Below are 20,760 nucleotides of genomic sequence, written 5' to 3'. Positions count from 1 at the left end.
AATAATGGCAAAACTGCCCGAGTGTTGGGTTCAGAGAGGTTTAATTGGCAGTGTGATTCAGAATTTGCAGTTTGATTGACATTCATGTAATATACATTATTTTCTTTTACTACCCTGCAAATAGGACCATTAATGTCTGGTTTTGCCTGACTGATACATGATTTTTCCAGTATTGATCTTTAATCATCAGCCAGTGGTATCAGATCAACCCATCGTAATTTTCTGGTTCAATGAATAACATAAACAAACATCCTTTCAGCTTGTTGTTGTTTTTATGTAAGTGTTTTTATGTATTTGACATTGCACAAAAAATAATGATGCAACAAAATCAGTTGTTGCTGCTGCTGATCATTGACAAGTTCCAGGCTGCAATAATTTAACAATTTTTTTTACTTTGCATGTAGTTTATTGAAAATAATTCATATTTTCTGCTTTTTTTAAAATAAAAAAACATGGTAGTATTCTGAAAAGAAAACTGGCATATAAAGGGTTAAAATATTTAATTATTATCAATAAACAATTAGGTCAGTGAAAAAAATCAGTTCAATAAAAGTATGAAATGAAATATAATAATGGAAAATATTTTTTATCGCTTGCTTTTAAAAAAAGGGCGTTTTATGTGCGCAATATTTGAACCGGCCCTGAGGGTAATTAAAATAATTGTGACACATATGGACCAGGTAATTTTACTACTAATTCTATGAAAGTAGTAGCAATATATTATTAAATAGGTTTAATGCATAATATGGAATCAGGACAAAGCCTTTACCTTTGACTTAGGGCTGGGTGATATGGACCAAAAGTCATCCCGATATATTTAGGCTGAATATCGATATATGATATATATCCTGATATTTTTATCGCAAAGTAAGAACAAATGTTCAGTCAAAGCCAAATATGACATGTCACAAGTAGTTTTATTGAAACAGTTTATTTAAGTGAACATAAATACTGTATAACAACAGGAGTACCTTTTTTAAAATCAAAGCTATTTAAAGTGCACACTTAAATGAAAAAAAATCTTAAATAAAAAAGACCTATGAAATAAAATAGGCCAAATAAATATATTTATATGAGAAAAGAATAACGAACATTACAAAAGAACTAAATATGACAAACCCTAGTGAGGGCAGCATTTAGAAAGAAAGGAAGGAAGGAAGGAAGAAAGGAAAGAGAAAGAAAGAAAGAAAGAAAGAAATAGATAGATAGATAGATAGATAGATAGATAGATAGATAGATAGATAGATAGATAGATAGATAGATAGATAGATAGATAGATAGATAGATAGATAGATAGATAGATATACTTTATTTATCCCAAGCTGGGAAATTACAGAAAAGCTGGGAAATTACAATTAAATTAAATTAAAGAAAGAAAGAAAGAAAGAAAGAAAGAAAGAAAGAAAGAGAAAATAAATTTTAACTGTATCAATATATGCAATATGTTGTAATTCCATATCAAATCTAAAAATTTAGGGCTGGGTGATATATCGATATAAAAAATAAATTAATTAATTAAAAAAAATGATTTTGCCCAGCCCTACTTTGACTGATTTTTGATTTTTATGCACGCAATTATTATTATGACTACATTTTATTGGAGAATTTACAATATGCAATACCTCAGAAATTGTCTAACTGAGGACCTGCTGATGTCAAGTTTTTTGTTTTTCATGTGTACAGATGGAGGAGAAGAACCGTCAGCTACAGGAGCGTCTGGAGCTTGCAGAGCAGAAGCTCCAGCAGACGATGAGGAAGGCGGAGACGCTGCCGGAGGTGGAGGCCGAGCTGGCCCAGAGGATAGCGGCCCTCACCAAGGTGGGAACACACCAACACATCAACACACTACTGTTGACACATTCCCAACAGATGCCCTGGTCTCTAGATTTGTTCTATACCTGTGTGTAAGTGTGCACGTGGTGCCATGTCATGACGTTTCAACATGTCCCTCTCCTCTTCCTCGGCCACATAGTCTGACTCCAGCTCCTCTTCCTCCCCCGATGATTATCACTTTGTTATGGAAGCTAAACTCCAAGACATGAACTCCATTCTTAGGAAGGTAGTCCCACAGGGCATCACAGCTACTGCCAATTCCTGTAGAGAGCAGATTTCATCCATCTATCTTCTTAGTGTTTTTGTGGCGAGCGTGTTTACTGGGATTCTGCTCTGGCTGTTCTACCACCATGGGACAGCTGCATGGCTCTTCTGGCTGGAGCTCATACTTGGCAGTGCTGGAGGAGCTCTCTTCCTCTTTCATTCTGTCCTTTGGTGGCCTCGTTCTCCATCCTTCTTCCTTGTCACTCTTTGGTTTCAACCGGCTCTCTCCTCCTGTTCTGCTTTCAAACGATAGACATCCATCTTTGAGTTTTTTGGGGTAGAGGCTTTGGCTTGTGTCGTCGCCACTGCTTTTTTTTTCCTTTGTTGCCCTGCAGGCTGTCAAACACGCAGATCATCGTGCCCCTCTTTTGTCCTGTCTATGCTGTGATCCATCTGTAGGCGGAAGAGCGTCACGGGAGCATTGAGGAGCGAATGAGGCACTTGGAATGCCAGCTGGAGGAGAAGAACCAGGAGCTGCTACGGGTGAGTCACCACGGAGGCGTCGTGCCAGGCGACGTTAACCAGGCAGCCACTCCTGCATGAGCATGACAGCTTGAGGCGACTGTGACTGATGACACATTGTCTGATTTATCACCACAGACACTAGGCCAAATCAATGTTTCACACACTACGGTTTGTAAAATGCCCACAATTGATGCAATGATGTACTACTTATTTTAGATCGCATTAGCATCTTCTAAGTCACATTTTATAGTATCATCCCAACGAGCTGCAAGAGAGAAAAGCAAACTGTGTGAAAGTATAAATGCAACCTCAGGAAGGGCTTCACAAGGAGGATTCTTCCTACTTGGAGTCATGCATGCAAGCCTGATTTAAACCCAGAATTGGAAAAGTAAGTTAGTGCATTATTATTGTTATTATTATTATAACCTTTATTTAACCAGGAAAATCCCATTGAGATTAAGAACCTCTTTTTCAAGGGAGACCTGGCCAAGACAGGCAGCAGCAAATACAAAACAGTTACAAAATGACACAGTTAAAACACAAACCAAGGACAAACTAAAAAGCAAAAATTATTACATTTACAAACACATTATGAAAAACATGTACATGCTGCTTTTGAATGCAAATTACTTAGGTTTCTCTAGCCTTTTTAACAATATTCAATCAAAACAAAAAATAATATTAAGTGCTTTTTACAACTGGAGGACTTATGCAACTTATTATAAGGGGTCACAAGTAAGGGATGTCCCAATCCAATTTCTCAAAAACTTGGAATCAGAACCAATAAATGCTTTTTTTAACTGATCACTATCGGCTATTGAGTTATATTAAGCACAATCCAATTGTTTGTTTGTAAGTAAGTAAAGTTTATTTATATCGCACTTTTCACAGATAAAATCCCAAAGTGTTTTACAGAAGATAAAAAGAAAGAAATAAGATAGAGGAACATAAGACAATTAAAACACAGTTAAAACACAATTAAAACACAATTGAAACACAATGAAACAGAAAAATTATAAAATAATACATACAATGCATGGTGGTCATCCAAATGCCTGTCTAAAAAGATATCTGGTCTTAAGGGGATTTTTAAAAGAGTCCACAGGAATAGCAGATCATAGGGGGAGAGGCAGAGAGTTCCAAAGTTTGGGTGCCACATATTCAAATGATCGATCTCCACGTGTTTTCAAACTGGTACGTGGAACAGACAAAAGATGTAGTGTGTTTGACCTAAGAGACCGAGCGGAGAGATATGGGTGAAGTAGTTCAATAATATATAGGGGAGCCAGACCATGCAATGCTCTATATGTGAGAGTAAGAATTTTGGTGTTTATTCCTTGCATAGTTTTTATGCACAAATCTTCAACTCTCTGAGCAACGGCTGCAAAACACCACACACCATAAATGACAGCAAAATGCAGTATTAGACTGTTTATTGATGTTACTTACCTGAAATATGTGCACTCATTTCATTTCATCTCAGCGTGAGAGCCTCTTGCATTTTACTGTCATCTGTGGTGCATGGCATTTTAGCTTATTACAGCTGTGCCCACGACCACTGCAACAGTAACAGAAACTCTTTCAGCAGAAAGCCAAGAAGCGTAATTTTTTCCTTGAATTAATCTGTGAAAAATATGACAAAAACATACACTCAGCAGAACATTCAGAGAATTCTGGCAAAGCCTGCACCGAAATACAATTGCAAAAAGATCACAGAGGTTTGTTGTTTAGCCTTCTTTTTCTTAATGCAAACCAGATTTATTTAATTGTCAAGCCAAAACATTGCATTGATTTTAATAAATTTAACTATAGTGAAGTGTCAGTGGGGTGTGTACTGTGCAACTGAATTATCTAAGAAATAAAAAATACCAGATAGGGACTCTATCTGCTCAATATTAAATGACTCGGGCAAAAAATATTTCAAAGGTCTCGAGACGGTTGGAAACCATTGCTTTAAGCAGTTAGTGTTCAAGGTCCTTTTTTTTTTTAGAATTGGTGGTTGTGGCCAGTGGATGTTTAGGCGGAGATAGCAGGTCAACAATAAATGCCACATAGAAGTGGTGGACATCATCTGAAACCTGTGAACCTGAAGACTAATTTGAGATGCAGCCCAGCACTGTGTGTAAAGTTGTTCTGGTCAAAAATATCTAATTAAAATGACATAATGAATAGATTAATTATTTATTGAAACCTGCTAAGGCGTATAAGGGGTCATGACGTAAATATGTAGCTATCTGAGTAGTAAGTAGTTAACCCTTTGATGCACATGCAACATGGGTCTAAAGTGACCCGACAGTTTTTATGTTCTATATCTTTGCAATAAATTAATTTCATAATTGAGTATTTCAGGTTTTCCTCAATTAACTTGAGGAAAAACAGTTTTCTTCATAAAGTATGAAAGGAAAATTGAAATAATGATCTGTTGTTATCAAAGAATACTTTGAATATTCAATCGTGAAATAAATTAATTCCAAAAGAGCAAAAAAAAACACAGCCAGCATGAAATAAAGAGGGTTATTTTTGACCCATGCTGTGCATCAAAGGGTGAAGGCAACCGGTTGTTTTACAGCAAACATTTTGAAGCAGTTATGGCCACATTTTTTAAAAACTCAGTAGATATGATTCAGAATTATAATTCTTCAATTGTGCACTGCAATCCCTCCAGGCTCGCCAGAGAGAAAAGATGAACGAGGAGCACAACAAGCGTCTGTCGGACACGGTGGACAGACTCCTCACGGAGTCCAACGAGCGTCTTCAGCTCCACCTGAAGGAGAGGATGGCAGCTCTAGAAGAGAAGGTTAAAGACGGCTGCCTCTGTCCATGGAGAACAATCAATATCACTTCTGTCCAATGAATGTCATGAATGAGGTGGATTTTTTCACCTTTTAATTATTTTTTTCCTTCTTTCAGAATTTACTTATTCAAGACTCGGAAGGTTACAGAAAACAGTACGAAGATTCAATCCATGAAAAAGTAGGTTGCAGAGATCGAGAAATTGTCTTTTTTTCAGTCTCTTACTACATTTTACATGCGGTTGCTTTAATAATTACTTTTTAATGGAGGAATAACGAGGTTGGTTGTTGGGATTCTTTTCATTTTTTATAAACCTCTGCAGCTGAATATTCATAGGATGGGGGGAGGATAATAACATGAATTCCACATGCAGTATGGAAAACATTAGAAAGTATCACGCTGTCAGTTCCTATTCATCAATATCAAGATAATCAGCCCCAATGGCTCTAACACTGTTGATGTATGATATACTGACAATCAGTCTTTGGGCATTCCCTTAATAGGTCACTCATTGAAATACTTGCAAATTCCAAATTTCAACCCTAGAGAAAATTGGAGAATATTACATACTGCCAGAATGTGTGAAAAAAAAAACATTTGGACCCGGGGCAGGGGGGTAATATTTTGAGAAATAAATTTACGAGATTCCGAGAAAAAATGCGCAGATTTATGAGATTTAAAGTGGTGAATCTCCGAGAAAAAAGTTGCTTTTCCCCACTTTTTTCTCTGTGACTTTTTTCACGCAGATTTGCCACTTTAAATCTCTTCAATTTGCAACTTTTTTTATTTTGGATATCCGCTGAAGTGACCAAATACGGTTCTTCGCCCGATAAAGGGTTAATATCATAGGCAGTCCTGTGATGACATTTTGTCAAATTGTTTTGTCCAGACACATCTGGCAGAGGAGATTGAGAAACTGAGATCAGAGCTGGACCAATTCAGATTGAGGGCAGGCTCCCTCACAGAACCCACCCTGTCACGGTAGGTTGCCTGTGTGTGTTTGTGTGTGTTCAGGTGTGCAGAACAGTAATTATTAAAACTGAAGCCATGTATGACTTCAGACCACTCGACCCTGAAACTCTCAACTGCACTTTGAACGTATGAAGCTGACTGTTAGCAAACAATTAACCGATTAAGGCGGATTCGGATCCACTGCATAGGGCTGGGCGATATGCACCAAAACTCATAACCCGGTAGGCGGAAGTAGCACATTTAAATGCATTAGAAAAACAATGTGGTTTTTGCGTGTTATCAGCATAAAGTAGGCATGTATGTAAAGAGACGTAGTATCTCCGGTATATTCCTAAAAATTGAGCCTGCTACAGCCTCTGGAAAAAAACAGAAAAGGCGAAAATACAGTCATGGAAAAAAATATTAGACCACCCTTTGTTTTCTTCTCTTTATTGGTTTTCCTGATAATGATTTTGGTTATTATCAAGAAAACCATGGAAAATGTCTAGATTTCAGCTCTTAAATGAAACTCTTATGAGCTATTTTTGTAGTTATCATTATATTTGTCCAAACAAATGTACCTTTAGTTGTACCAGGCATTAAAATGAACAAGAAACTGAAGAAAACAAGGGTGGTCTGATATTTTTGATCTTCTAGTTTCATATGATACCAGTATCTGCAGTATATAGCCCGCTTCAGCCTCCAGAAAGAAAAAAAACAGCGAAAATACTGAAGCACCATTTGAATGCTAAGCAGCTAGATATCGGTATGGCGGTATTCTCTCAACTACATATCTCTTATAATATGTAAAAAAAATATATCGGTGTAACTAGTAATACCGGTATACCGCCCAGCCCTACCACTGCACCTATTTACTACCATGAGACAATCTGGAACACATTATGCAATGATTTAGCCATTACATTGACAAGAGTTTTTACACACTAGGAAGAGAATAAGGAGAAGCTATCTGTGTCTTGTGTCTGCCAGTCTGTTTATTCTCAGAAATGTGTGAAGTTAGATCCAGTTCTCTGGAGTTTTGGAGCTACAATTACGCCAACTATACAACTCCAAGACGAGTCTGTGTCCAAACATTAGTCAGTATTTGGACACAGATATACAGGGTGTCCATAAAGTCTCTTTACAACTTAAAACATGTATTACAAAAGCAAATAGACGGACAAATATGTGGAAATGATTACAAAATGAGGAGTGGATATTGAAGGTTTTTTTTGGTTCATTTAATACACCTCTACATGGGCAAATCAAGACAGTGCTCGATTTCTTGCCATGTTCGCTGTAGGGTGTCAGTCTGTTCTCCTCCTCCTCGCTTCCAAAATCTCTCGGGCTCCCTGTGAGTCAAACTGAGGCACGACTATGGAGAAAAACTGTCCCCTGTGATTTTGTTTCAATAAACCATGACACAGCCTTCTCTTGAGGAGTAACCATAGTTGTAGGGGTTCATTTACTGCTACTTATTTCATCAACAGGGTCCCTGAAATACAAAAAAGGCAATGTGATTAAAAACTTTGATAACCACTGAGTACATACAACCAATGTGATTAAGATGTCTCATCAGTTGCCTTTTGAAATAATTGTTTTTAATTGTAAAGAGACTTTATGGATACCCTGTATTATCTCAGAGTCGACTCAGGAGGAAAAAAAGAACAAGAAAGCTTGACTTGACAGTTTTATACTTGTAATTTGTTAAACTAGCTGCTAAAGACAAGGAAGCATCTTCTACGTTTGTTGTTAAATGACATTGACTGGCTAAGATCCAGTAGAGATTTTAAAAAAGGGCAAATTTAGCTGGGTAGAACCAGTCGAACTGGAGTTTGTGCATGTAACAGAAAGCACATAAAATGCTTGAAAACAGATCTACTCTCTCCAGTAATAGTGCTGTTACTTTATCTGTCACTGATGAAACAATTTGCTCCGCACTATTGTTAGAAACACTGGTATCGGTGAACTCTCCGTGTCTATTCTTGGATGTTTTCTTGCTTCCTTTTCATGCTGCATGGAGTTCTAATATTACAGTGCTGATGTGTTGACAGTAGCTGCCTTAATCTCCTCCATAGACAAACAATTTGCAGCCATAGAGGCATGCATAACGAGCGCTGATCCGTCGAGAAGTACACTTTACACCACATCATTGTGACTATTAGGTACGCTTGAGGTACCAGAACACAAGATTTTGATTGGTTTACTGTCTGCATAACTGTGAACATTAGCATAACACTTTTTGTTGCGTCTCATCTTTTGTAATCTCCTGTGTTCATCTTCAGTTTATGAGACCCAGAAGATGTTTTTAGTCGAGGCAAGCACACAGTAACTTAAGGTGTAGTGTTACTCATAAAAGTTGCTTCTCAGGTCTCATCTGGACACGTCAGCCGAGCTCCGATTCTCGTTGGGATCTCTGGCTGAAACCCAGTCGGACCACTACCGCTCAGCCAAGGTCATCCGGCGGCCGAGGAGAGGCCGAGTGGGTCTACATGAAACCAAGGTGAGTCTTATTTTGTCTGAACTTTGATCTGCCTGGGTCTTCTTATAGTAAAATGTTTCTACTACTTCTGAATAGCCACTTGGAAGCTCTTCAAGTCACCCAGGAGAAATCTTCACAACCCCGAGGCTATAAGTCTGCTAAAAGTCTCATATATGCAGTGGCGGACTGTACTTGAGTATTTCCATTTTATGCAACTTTATACTTCTGCTTTCCTAGATTTTAGAGGCAAATATTGTACTTTTTACTCCACTACATTTAGCTGCCAGGTTGAGTTTCTTTTTGGTCAAAATTTCACATGAAAAACATCCATTCATCCATCCATTTTCCTCTGCTAATCCGGGGCCGGGTCGCGGGGGCAGCAGGATAAGCAGGGCATTCCAGACGTCCCTCTCCCCAGCCACAACGTCCAGCTCCTAAATTTAATTTAATTTAAATTAAAGCATACAACTGCATATTAAGTAGTTAAAATGAGCCCTACCTTGACAACAGTAAAACGTTGCTTACATAAAAGCAACTCAATAGCAAATCAATAATTTTAATCCCATCATTTATTTGGAATATATAAAACAATCTGAGTGGGACCATTATGCATAACGTGTACTTTTACTTTTGATACTTTAGGTACATTTTGATGCTGATACATTGTACTTTAACTGAAGGTTTGGAATACAACACTTTTTTCAATGTGTTATTAGTACTTTTATTGAAGTAAAGGATCTGAATACCTTTTCCACTGCTGCCAATATGGTAATATAATAACCTTTGGTAAGGACGCCAAAACATCTTGTCTGGTGATTTGTTGAAAAATTCCTCAATCCTGCATCATGTTCACTATATTTTAATGCACTTTTAACTGAATTACAGTATTAAGGGTGTACATGGGAAGAGATAAAGGCAAGTTTAAGAACTCCTGCAGTCTCCGTCGGTCATCTCATTTGTGCAGTTTTGGTGACGAGGGAGCAGCTCAGTTCCTGCTGCTGTGCATCGGGGCTAGCGTAGGTTTAGATGTTGATACTGGGAGGAATATATTACCACCAGGAGAGTTTAGGTGGGCTTCATTAATAAGTTGAGCTCCTCTCATCTCTTTTTAAAGTAGCAGCAAGTTTCTTAAATGGGCCAAGAGGGGAAGAGTCCAAGTTGTCCACTTCGACGTCTAGTATAAATACCTAGAAGTCAAATTTTTTCTTCCATTTTCCATTTTTAAGGGATGTAATAAATTGAATGTGTTAAATATAGATGAGTCAGCATTTAATTCATTATTGGACAAAAAAAACTAAATAAGAGCTATTATTTGAATAGAAAAATCACTATAGAAAAGTTTAAAAATAAAGGCTATATCGCGAGAATAAGGACATGTGTAACATCCCTCCTGCAGTATACACAGGTAACCTCACCTAGCGGTAACCTCACCTAACAACAGAAACACAGAGCTAATGGAAAAATGGCGAAGCGTCAGAGAGACGAAAATGCTAAATATCTCAAAAACAAAAAGAGATGAAAAGTCACATTGAGTTTGGCTTCATAGAAGCAAAGGACAGTGGGGGGGTCGCCAAAGTTTACGATGGTAAAAATGTGGGTCCCTCAAGAAAAAGGTTGGGAACCACTGCATTAGTGCATTGAATAAGAACTTATCATACTGTATATAATCAGCTGTTCATATTCTGTCTCTGTCTCTGTGTGCAGGCTAAATCTCTGGGGGAGCACGAGTGGCGCTCGCAGCAGCTCGGGGTTCTGGGAGGCCATCACTTCGAGAGCGACACGGAGATGTCGGACATCGATGACGACGACAGGGAAACGCTGTTCAGCTCCATGGACCTGCTCTCTCCCAGCGGCCACTCTGATGCACAAACTCTGGCCATGATGCTGCAGGAGCAGCTGGACGCAATCAACAAGGAGATCCGGTAGCTGCCACACACACTGCAGTATTAATTTAATATAAAAGGCCAGATTCCCAGACATATTGATCGGCCTCTTTTACTTATTGTGTTCCTAATCCATTTGACTTCAAATCACGTTAGCACTTCATACGTTTTTTAGGACCATGTCCCGGAAAGCTGCAACCTTTGTGGTCCCGTTTTTGCAAATTATCGAAAATGTTTCTGACTTTTGGCCGATATCCTGTTGTTTCCAACAGAAAACTTTGTCTGATTTCTCTCCACGTCCTTGGTCATGAAGTGATATCCCACCCCATCTCTATATTTTTAGTTTCAAATAACACTCCTTGTTGTGAACAAGACGTTTGGTCAGTAGTAGTCATGTCTGTAAAAGCAGAAGTAGAAGTTGACCAGTTTTTAAGAAAATCAAAGGACATTCGGACTAGAGGTGTGAATCCTCAGAGGCCCCACGATACGATTTTATTCTGATACTTGAGTCACGATACGATATTATTGCGATTTTAATTTTTTTTCAAGAAGAGTATTGTGATACAATATATTGCGATTTACCTGTTTAACTGCATTTTGTGTCCACAAACTTAAATTCAATCAAGAATTGTTTTTTCAAATAAGAGAAAATTCTCAGTGTATTCATCTCACTTCAGTCTTTTTATTTCTCCACAATGAGAGTCAAACCCACAGACTGACCAACAAAGTATTCAGTCAAACTGAACTGAACTGATATCAAACATGTACGGACGACAACAACTGCAGCATTTTATCAAACTTTCCTCAACTTTAAGCTTCACTGCTCTGAATTTTTATGAATGAAACATAAAAATAGCCAAACTTTGCAGCTTTATTAGACAACTTCTGCCTACAGATTCCTCAGATCTTCTTGTTTTATACGAGATCAATATCTCCAGTATATCCCTTAAAGTGAGCCCCAAACGGCCTCCAGCGAAAATACAGACGAAACGCTAAATATCCATTCTTGGCGGCCGTGAATCGATGTAATATCCAGGGTTCGTACGGGTGCTTGAAATCCTTGAAAATGCTTGAATTTAAATGTTGTGTTTTCAAGGTATAAAAAGTGCTTGGATTTTGGATAAAGTGCTTGTAAAAGCTTGAAATTCTTACTGTATTTCTCTTGCAACCTGACTATATCCATCTATAGACTATAGATAATCACATGTTCAATGTAAAAAATAATGAGTAGCCTATCTGAAATGAAGACCGTTCCTCCTAAAAGTGTAATACCATCGCTGTTGGTGTGGTTCAGTGAAATCTCCCCCTTTTAGTATGTAAGTACTCATCTAAAACATGCAATTTACAACAGGTGTAAGATACTGGAAAAGTTTGAAAATTGATCTTGCAAGTCCTTGAAAAATGCTTGAATTTGACCACTGAAAAAGTGTACGAACCTTGAATATCACCTTGCAAAATATCAGGATACTATGTTGTATCAATTTTTTCCCAGCTCTAATGTAGACTCCTTCCATTCTACATAAATATTTTAGTCGATCAAGCTAAATTATGGCTTAACACGCTGCCTCTGACCAAATTCTAAAGTAAGAATGTGTCACGCTCACACTAAGGTGTCAGATCTCTTCCTATCTGGAGATCTCTCTTCCTGTCTATGGAAATGTGATCTGCCTCCTGCTTGTTAATGCCGTAATTATCATGCGCTGATAAGTATTCACAACCCCGGGCGCAACTTCACTTAGTTCTTAATTTCAAGGGTTCTTAATGTGGCTTTTGGTCTTTGCTAATTTACATCCCCATCAATAGAAACAGTGTCTCATTTCTCTCAGGAAGAGTTCATTCAAATCTGATGCTAGATAGCCATCATGAATGCAAGGAGTGGAGCTCGCCGCTAATTACAAAAGTTAGACCCTGGCTGTGGGTAAAACTAATGATCTGAGCTGATCTTTTAGCCTTTTTATCTCCTCACTTTGGCCTTTAATTAGTTTGCGTTATACTGTGGGTGTTTAATGGAATTAGTTTGGCAATGATGAGACTAAACTCTGTAGCAAGGATACTGGTAATAAGTCAAACTGGAGATTATCACAGTTGGATCTTACTGTTACTGTATATTGCAAGTTCTTCGTGACCATATGAGATGAAGAACTGTCCTCCTTTTTCCTCCTCCAAGGCTGATCCAGGAGGAGAAGGAGTCGACGGAGCTGCGGGCAGAGGAGATTGAGAACCGTGTGGCCAGCGTCAGCCTTGAGGGCCTTAACCTGGCTCGAATGCACCACCACGGAGCCTCCATCACTGCCTCAGCCACCGCCTCCTCCTTGGCCTCCTCCTCTCCGCCTAGCGGACACTCCACACCCAAACTGGATCCTCGGAGCCCCGCCCGCGATATGGAGCGCATGGGGGTGATGACACTGGTAAGTTACTGTTTGACCCTCAGTTTAACCCATTCTGTCAAAAAAAACACACAAAAAAACAAGAACATTGAGCCAAAAAAACGGTATCTGTGCCACCTGATACTACAAGTGCATCTGAATGAATTAGAATATCATAGAAAAGTTTATTTATGTCAATAATTCAATTCAAAAAGTGGAAACAACACATTATATTACATTACATTACATGACATGTCATTTAGCTGACGCTGTTGTCCAAAGCGACTTACAATAAGTGCATTCAACCTGAAGGTACTAGACTTAGACCACAGGAATCAAGTACATGATATAGATCCATAACATACAGAATGAAACATTTCATGTCTTCATTTATTTAATTTCTTAACCTAAACCTAAAATTCACTCAATTGGTTGGAGCTTTTTGACTTGAACTACTGGAAATTGACTTTTCCATCATATTGTAATTTATTGAGATGCACCTGTATATGTTTAAAACACTATGTTTTTTATTCAATTATAACAATAACTCAGTGCTTTGCCACCATAATAAACTCAATCAATTTTAAATCTTTGGCCAAAAAAAAGGCAGCGTGCTCAATGTGTTAACGTTGAAATCCACTTACTCATTGTTAAAAATTGTTAAAATAGCACACTTCAGGCACTTAAATGTATTTATATATTTTTATTTTGATGGTTTTAATTCATTTTTTACTCAAGAAGCAAATGTGTACACCATTATGTTACAAGACAAGACAGAAAAAAAGGATTGAGGCACTATACTTGCATAATAACAGACATAATAATTAAATGTATTGGATCCAATTAACACCCAGTGTCCAATTTGCATTAGTCCACAGATATGATTCTTTTAAGTCCAAATTATATTTAACTCCGAGAGATAACGGTTTTCCTCACAGTTGTATATTATATGTGGCATTTAAATTAAAAAAAGCTTTCATTAGTTACATGGGTTGTTCATGGAATAATTACCAAAGCAGGATTAGTTCTTCATTAATATTTAAATGACCAGGTCAAAGTTTATCCATATTTCTAACAATCCAATTTGACCCAAAGTGGTGAACAGCATCAAACATACTATAATGAACAAATATAAAAGTACATTAAAAAAAAATAATTTATGCATTAATTTAGTAGCAGCATAACATCTTCAACCCCAGAGCACCAAACGTGTCATGCAAGAAGGAATAGGTCCAATCTGTGACACCAACCGATTTCCTCCATTATATATAGTGACCTTTAGAATCACGTCCAGCCGTATGATTGTTTTTGTAACGCTAGAACACGTTATCAAGACGTATTATGTCACCGGGGTTCAAACTCATACAGACAAGTGGCGTCTGAGGATTCTCGCTGATGAAACCACAGATGACCGTTACATTAGAAAGCAGCAGCTACTGTGAAATGTGACACGGATTTGTATGAGGAGGCAAATTGCAAAAATGGCCGTCTGCGTGATTGACGGCCCGAAATGTCTTTAAGGCCACGAGGGATTTACTGCTGTCCCCGCTTCACACAGCAGCACTTGGGGAGAGTTTGAGTATATGCTAAATCTGAGTGTGTACTTTCAGGGATTTAACATTTATTTTTAGAGATTGTACCACTTTTGAAAGTACATAGAGATGCAGATAAGTAGAGAGAGGTGTAATATATATAGAGATTTTTTTTTTTTTATTCCCTTAAGCAAATGCTGCCATATGTCCCCAGCCGCTTGTGCATCGAGCTGGTAGTTGTTTCACATCACATCACATCATTTTTGTGTAAAAAGTCAAAAGAAGCTGCAGCTGTTCTGCACAGAGTATCCGTGTAAGCTGTATAACTTGAGAAAGCATTCATTTTTTTTTCGGGCTTGCTGCATTAAATAGCGTGCAGAGAATCAGGACAGTAACTGTCTTGCTTTGTCAGCTGTCATCATGCAGCCCAAGTGTCAGAGACATGGCTCGCAGTTTCTCCAAGAATAGACAATAATATGTTTTACAGCTCACTTCCTCTCCACGTTGACCCCAGGCTGAAACACTCCAGATGTGCCCATCAAGGAGAGATTACTTTTAACCCTTCATCAGGCAAAGAACTATATTTGTAATATTTATGGTAATATTTTGATAAAAAAGTTGCAAATTTACTAGATTAAAGTGGCAAATCTACAAGAAAAAAAGTCGCAGATTTATGAGAAAAAGGCAATTTTTTTCTCACAGATTCACCACTTTAAATCTCATAAATCTACGCATTTTTTCTTGTGGATTTGCCCCTTTAATCTCGTAAACTTTTTTTCAAAATATTATTTTCGTATGTTTTTTTTTACACATTCTGGCAGTATGTAATACCCTCCAATATTCTCTAGGGTTAAAATTTGGAATTTGCAAGTATTTCAATGAGAGCCCTATTAAGGGTTAAAGTGGTGAATCTGGGAGAAAAAAGTTGCTTTTTTTCTCGTAAATCTGCAACTTTTTTCACATAGATTTGCCACTTTAAATCTCTTAAATCTGCGACTTTTTTTCTTGTAGATTTGCCACTTTAATCTAGTAAATTTGCAACTTTTTTCTCAAAATATTACCTGAAGTTACCAAATATAGTTCTTTGCCTGATAAAGGGTTAACATGAAGATGTCTTCATGTTTGTCCCCATCATCCACCAGAACAAGAGAAGTGTGTCCTTTCCCCCCGTGGCTTTAAAAGGAATAAGGCTTTGATTTTATTGATCCGTCAAATGACTTGTTTACCAATCCTTCTTTGTTCCTCTGTATTGATTTGTGAATTGATGCTCTGGTTCTGGCCAAACGCTCACGAGCGTCTAATGGTGTATGATATTTCTATGACCGAGCCAATAGTCATTCATTTATCACCAACATGGAAATGTGGTTTCTCCATGCTTTAACATGAGTATTGACTATTTTCTTTTCTCCCCCCGACAGCCCAGCGACCTGAGGAAACACAGGAGAAAGGTACACACAGACTAGATTAATGATGCTGCTGTAATGACACCAGGGATAAACAGGCTCATTTCTAAACTCCCATTCTCTGCCATCATCGTCCCTCAGATAGCGGCGGTGGACGAGGACGGACGCGAGGACAAGGCTACCATCAAGTGTGAGACATCCCCCCCTCCGACGCCACGCACTGTCCGCATGACACACACACTGCCAGCCTCCTCGCACAACGACGCACGAGGGTAGGTGGAACAAAGCTTTCCTTAAACACAGAAGGCATTTTAGCCTTGTAATTTCAGACTTCATACGAGTGATTATACTACTTTTACTCGTCTCTCTGTGTCTCTCCTAGTCTCCTTCTCTCCTCGTCTTTCTGTCTCTCCCCTCATCTCTCTGTGTTTCTCCTCGTCTCCATCTCTCCTCATCTCTCTGTCTCTCTCTGTGTTTCTCCTCTACTTTCTGTGTCTCTCCTCATCTCTCTCTGCACTGTAATAAAAAAACAGCAGCTGTGGTTGCCAGAACTTTACCTTAGTAAATACGGTGCAACTTTATATTCTAATATTACGGTAAAATGATATTAGCTCTGTTGATTTCACGTTTAAGATTTTTTTTTATGAAGATTATATTTTACCGTATAAATAAAAAGTTTTTCCATCAAAAGAAACGCTGTTCTGCCATATGATTGACAAGAAAATACTTTACAATTAAATATTACAGTATATTTTTGTTTGAGATATGGTGTTTAGTACATTTAACCGTGAGAAAAAGTATTTTGACAAAAAAATAAATGTAGAAATTACAGTGATACTTGTATATATATTATAGTATATTTTTGTTACAAACACGGTGCCAGAGTATTTTACAGTGGAGTAATGTAGATACACAAAATGGCCAAAAATAGACACAAGTTGACCACAAAAAGACACAAAATGACAAAAAAGACGCAAAATGGGCAAAAAAAAGAATAAAAAACAAATGTAAAAAAAGTACAGTTTTGGCTGATATATACATTTATGGTGTTTCATTGTTACTGAAACTGAATTGACCCATTTATCATTTTTTACTGTCATGGTTTAGCAGTTTTTCACCGTAAAATCTACAGACATTTCTTACAGTGTGTCTCTCTGTGTCTCTCCTCATCTCTCTCTGTCTCTCTGTCTTTTTCCTCGTCTCTCTGTGTTTCTCTGTTTCCTATTCTATCTATTTATTAACTTTTCTTATTTTTGACCAGGGTTATAGGAGACAATCTGCTGTACAAACAAATAAGGGGTCACAAAAGTCCAGATTCAGGAGAGTCCTTGTCCAAAAATGGAGCAATTATCAAGTCCAATATAGTCCAAATAGGGCTCCTAGAGTAGTAAAGTTCTTTGTTATGCAAAATATTTGTGAAGTATTCCAGAGGAAGCAACTCAAAAACAACCTTACAGCAGCCTTTAACAGAAGGGGCCTCATCACCAAATCCACTTTGTGTTACATATTATTTGTATGGAAAGTTCTATACAAATAAAGTTTGATTGATTGATGGATTTAACAATATATTTTTCCTAGCAGCAAAAATTTGGATGTTATATAATCTTTTGTAGCGACAGTGGGTAATTGTCTACTCAGGAGGCCCCAAAATCAAACATGTTGGATCCATTTTTCCCATTTCACACAATATGTCAGACCAGTATTTCTTCGGTTATACTACTTTTAATTTAATTCATTACCAACTACAGCGGAGGAGTTCTTTTTATATTTGATTACCTCTCTATCTTGGATGCAAATGATCTTCTTTTCCAGTAAAATGTTAGCTTGATGTACTGGTTTTCAGATAGTGTAGTCATCTCATCGCCGCCTGTTTTTGCTTTGGATGAAAAATGACGATGCTTTACTCCGAAGCTCCCAATTTAGAAGCAATTTTGCCATGCATAATATTTAAGCGCACTGGAGATAATCTCGGTACTTTTTCAAACTTAGAGCTCAGGCAGAGGCAACAATATTAGATGAGTCTTCAGTAATTGGTGTGGATAAATCAGCTTAAAAGTGAAGTTGGGGAAAAGCAGTAAATACTTCAAGGATACTGCAAGAGCAAAAACTGAAACTGAAATGTACCTTAAAACCTTTTCTGGTGTTTTCTGTGTGCTCAGGATCGGGTCCTCTCTGGAGGCTGAGGCCAGCACACTGAGCAGCGTCGCCAGCAGCCAAGATTCCCTCCACAAGCAGCCGAAGAAGAAGGGCATCAAATCCTCCATCGGACGGCTTTTTGGCAAGAAGGAGAAGGGCAGGCTGGCACATCTGGCACACAGACATGTCATGTTAGATCCACAAGGTGGGCACTGGAGACATGTTGCTACAATACTGATAACCGCAATATACACAATACCCAATTTGCAAAGTTAAGATTTACTTGTACCAATGATAAAATTGAGGCAGCTATTCTCAACCTTGGGGAAGTCATTTTGGAAGTCAGCCCTGTCTCCACTGTGTTAAAGTGTTCATGTGTTATTGTGTTTTAGTCTTTTTGGTCATTTAATGTCTTTTTTTGGTCATTTTGTGTGTGTTTTTTGTCATTTTGTGAAATAGTGAAATAGCCACGGATTCGCTTAACTCAAATTTCCGTGAAACTGACACAGATTCAATGCAAGTTAATGACAGTCATATCCCGTGGCTATTCCATGGATATTTTTTCCTATTGGTTTGTTCCAAGTCACGTGACTTTCAAGGTTCCGGCGGTCAGAACAAAAAACATGACGGACAGTTCTCTCATTTTTAGTGAAAAAAAAATCAATATTTTGACTTCGTTTCTGCATAAAAATGGATTTTGATCACATTTCTAGCGAGAAATATATGTTTTATTTTCTAAATATTCACTCACTGAATGTACATAATCACTTTGTATGTTGGAATAGCCACGGGATATGACTGTTATTAACTTGCATTGTAGCGAAATCCGTGTCAGTTTCACAGAAATTTGAATGATTCCGTGGCTTTTCCACGGATTTTGAGTTAAGCAAATCCGTGGCTATTTCACGGATTCCTGTGAGACCAGGTTGTTTTTTTTGATGATATTCAGACAAGTAAAACTGGAGATAATGTCAAGTATATTTACTATAAAATATTGAACTGGATATTTTCCTCATTTTACCTGTTATGTTATATATTATAGACCCAAATTCTGTGTTTTGAAACATAATTTTCAAGATCAGATTTTATGTTTTCCTTTGTTTCTTTTGGGTTCAAAATTTTGTTCAAGTAAGTCAAAGTTAAAAAATAATTACCAGGACATATAGTCACCTATATGTCCTGGTAATGGTAATGCTGAAAAAACTGATTCCAACATGGCATTGTAAAGATTTTTTAACAGACATAGATTTTCTCATAAATTTCAGAGGGTTATTTATTTCACATTATTGAGTATCAATTTCATCCACTGATACCGTGTGTTCCTCCTCTTCTCCCAGCCACCATGATGGACCCAGACGTGGCGGGCCAGGACATGGGGGTGGGCAAGCTGGGAACTCAGGCTGAGAAGGACCGCAGGTTAAAAAAGAAGTAAGCTTCGTCCTAAGAACCACATCGCTCCTCACCAAAGCAGACAAATAGTCTCTTAGTAGGGTCACAGCCACTATTTTATCTACTTGTATGGCCATATTAAATGTATGGTCATCTTTTAGAGAGGCTTTGTGTTCGGGAGGCTGCTGTATATATTTTTAGACCTTTTCACCCTTTTACATTACAGTATATAGTCCAATGTGATCCTTGGCACACAGACAGAGGCTATTACCTCCACCTCCTGTGTTTACCTTTCATTCTCTCTCTATTAAAGCACAGCTTTACTGTATGCAATACCATAACCCACACTGAGAGCAGGATCGATAGAGAGCAGAAGCTGGATCAGTATCCAGGAGCAGAGATCAGCCTCACTGTATTCAGACACAGAGCCAAAGTCAGACTATTGATCCAGGCTGAGACCCAATTAATCTCACAAAGCCGCTTTTGTCAATTTGGAAGCTATAGATGGCTTTCCCGTCACACCAGCGGTCAGACCGGGTGTGTCCCGCCCTGCAGGAAAAAAAGGGGGAACCCCAAACGAAGTCATTCTGCAGGATGTTTGTGTGTGTGTGTGTGTGTGCGTGTGTGTGTGCATTTGCCATGCCCCAGTGCCAAATGATGAATGTCATTTGCTCGAAGTGCACATTGAGTTGTCATGACGAATAACTTTGCCTCCCATGTAGTCAATAGAGAGTTACCGTTTGTTTGTATGTTGACAAATGTGTTGTTTTTCTTCCACTGCACTGACCTCTTCATAGCAGTGTCCGGGATTAAGGCCACACCACCACCTTGCATCTTGGCGCCTCCTCCACACTGCATGCCATTGAGCTGCCTGCACTATTTTTCCATTTCAGCATCTTGATCGATCAATACCGCTGTGGTTTTCTCTCATTGTTGGGTGTGTTGTTGTTTTTTTTTATAGTTTTTGTTATTTTCTTACTTCAAGAGGTAACAACAAGTAATCTGAATGTAACTGAGCATTTGAATGTAAGGCCATTGGAGGAGGGGGTCTTGCTGTGTTTCAGTGCATTTCTCATTTCCTCTGCTGCACGAGATGTGGTCAGGACTGCATTGTAGAAGATGACTTTCATTTTTTTTGACTGGTCTACAGATGCTCCTGTAAACGAATGTCCTCCATTGTGACATATATGTGTGTGAGTGCGAGTGTTTCTGTTTAGAGCCGTATAATTGCCTATTAACTCATTAACATTTGTGTACTTTTGT

At 38.1% G+C, this 20,760-nt stretch overlaps 1 protein-coding gene across 1 annotated transcript in view; it reads left to right on the top strand.

Moving 5' to 3' along the window:
* ppfia2 (PTPRF interacting protein alpha 2) overlaps positions 1-20,760 on the top strand; it is a 270,055-nt gene that overhangs the window by 224,729 nt on the left and 24,566 nt on the right. The window contains exons 9-20 of the mRNA XM_059325903.1: positions 1,684-1,818; positions 2,497-2,580; positions 5,228-5,359; positions 5,473-5,535; positions 6,245-6,336; positions 8,677-8,809; positions 10,493-10,710; positions 12,839-13,079; positions 15,988-16,017; positions 16,114-16,244; positions 18,132-18,313; positions 19,446-19,536. Of these exons, the coding sequence (XP_059181886.1) occupies positions 1,684-1,818; positions 2,497-2,580; positions 5,228-5,359; positions 5,473-5,535; positions 6,245-6,336; positions 8,677-8,809; positions 10,493-10,710; positions 12,839-13,079; positions 15,988-16,017; positions 16,114-16,244; positions 18,132-18,313; positions 19,446-19,536 (1,532 nt within the window). The remainder of the gene's footprint in view (positions 1-1,683; positions 1,819-2,496; positions 2,581-5,227; positions 5,360-5,472; positions 5,536-6,244; positions 6,337-8,676; positions 8,810-10,492; positions 10,711-12,838; positions 13,080-15,987; positions 16,018-16,113; positions 16,245-18,131; positions 18,314-19,445; positions 19,537-20,760) is intronic.

This window comes from Centropristis striata, chromosome 22 (assembly GCF_030273125.1).
Source record: "Centropristis striata isolate RG_2023a ecotype Rhode Island chromosome 22, C.striata_1.0, whole genome shotgun sequence".
NCBI classification, from domain to species: domain Eukaryota; kingdom Metazoa; phylum Chordata; class Actinopteri; order Perciformes; family Serranidae; genus Centropristis; species Centropristis striata.
This window is presented reverse-complemented; position numbering and strand designations above follow the sequence as displayed.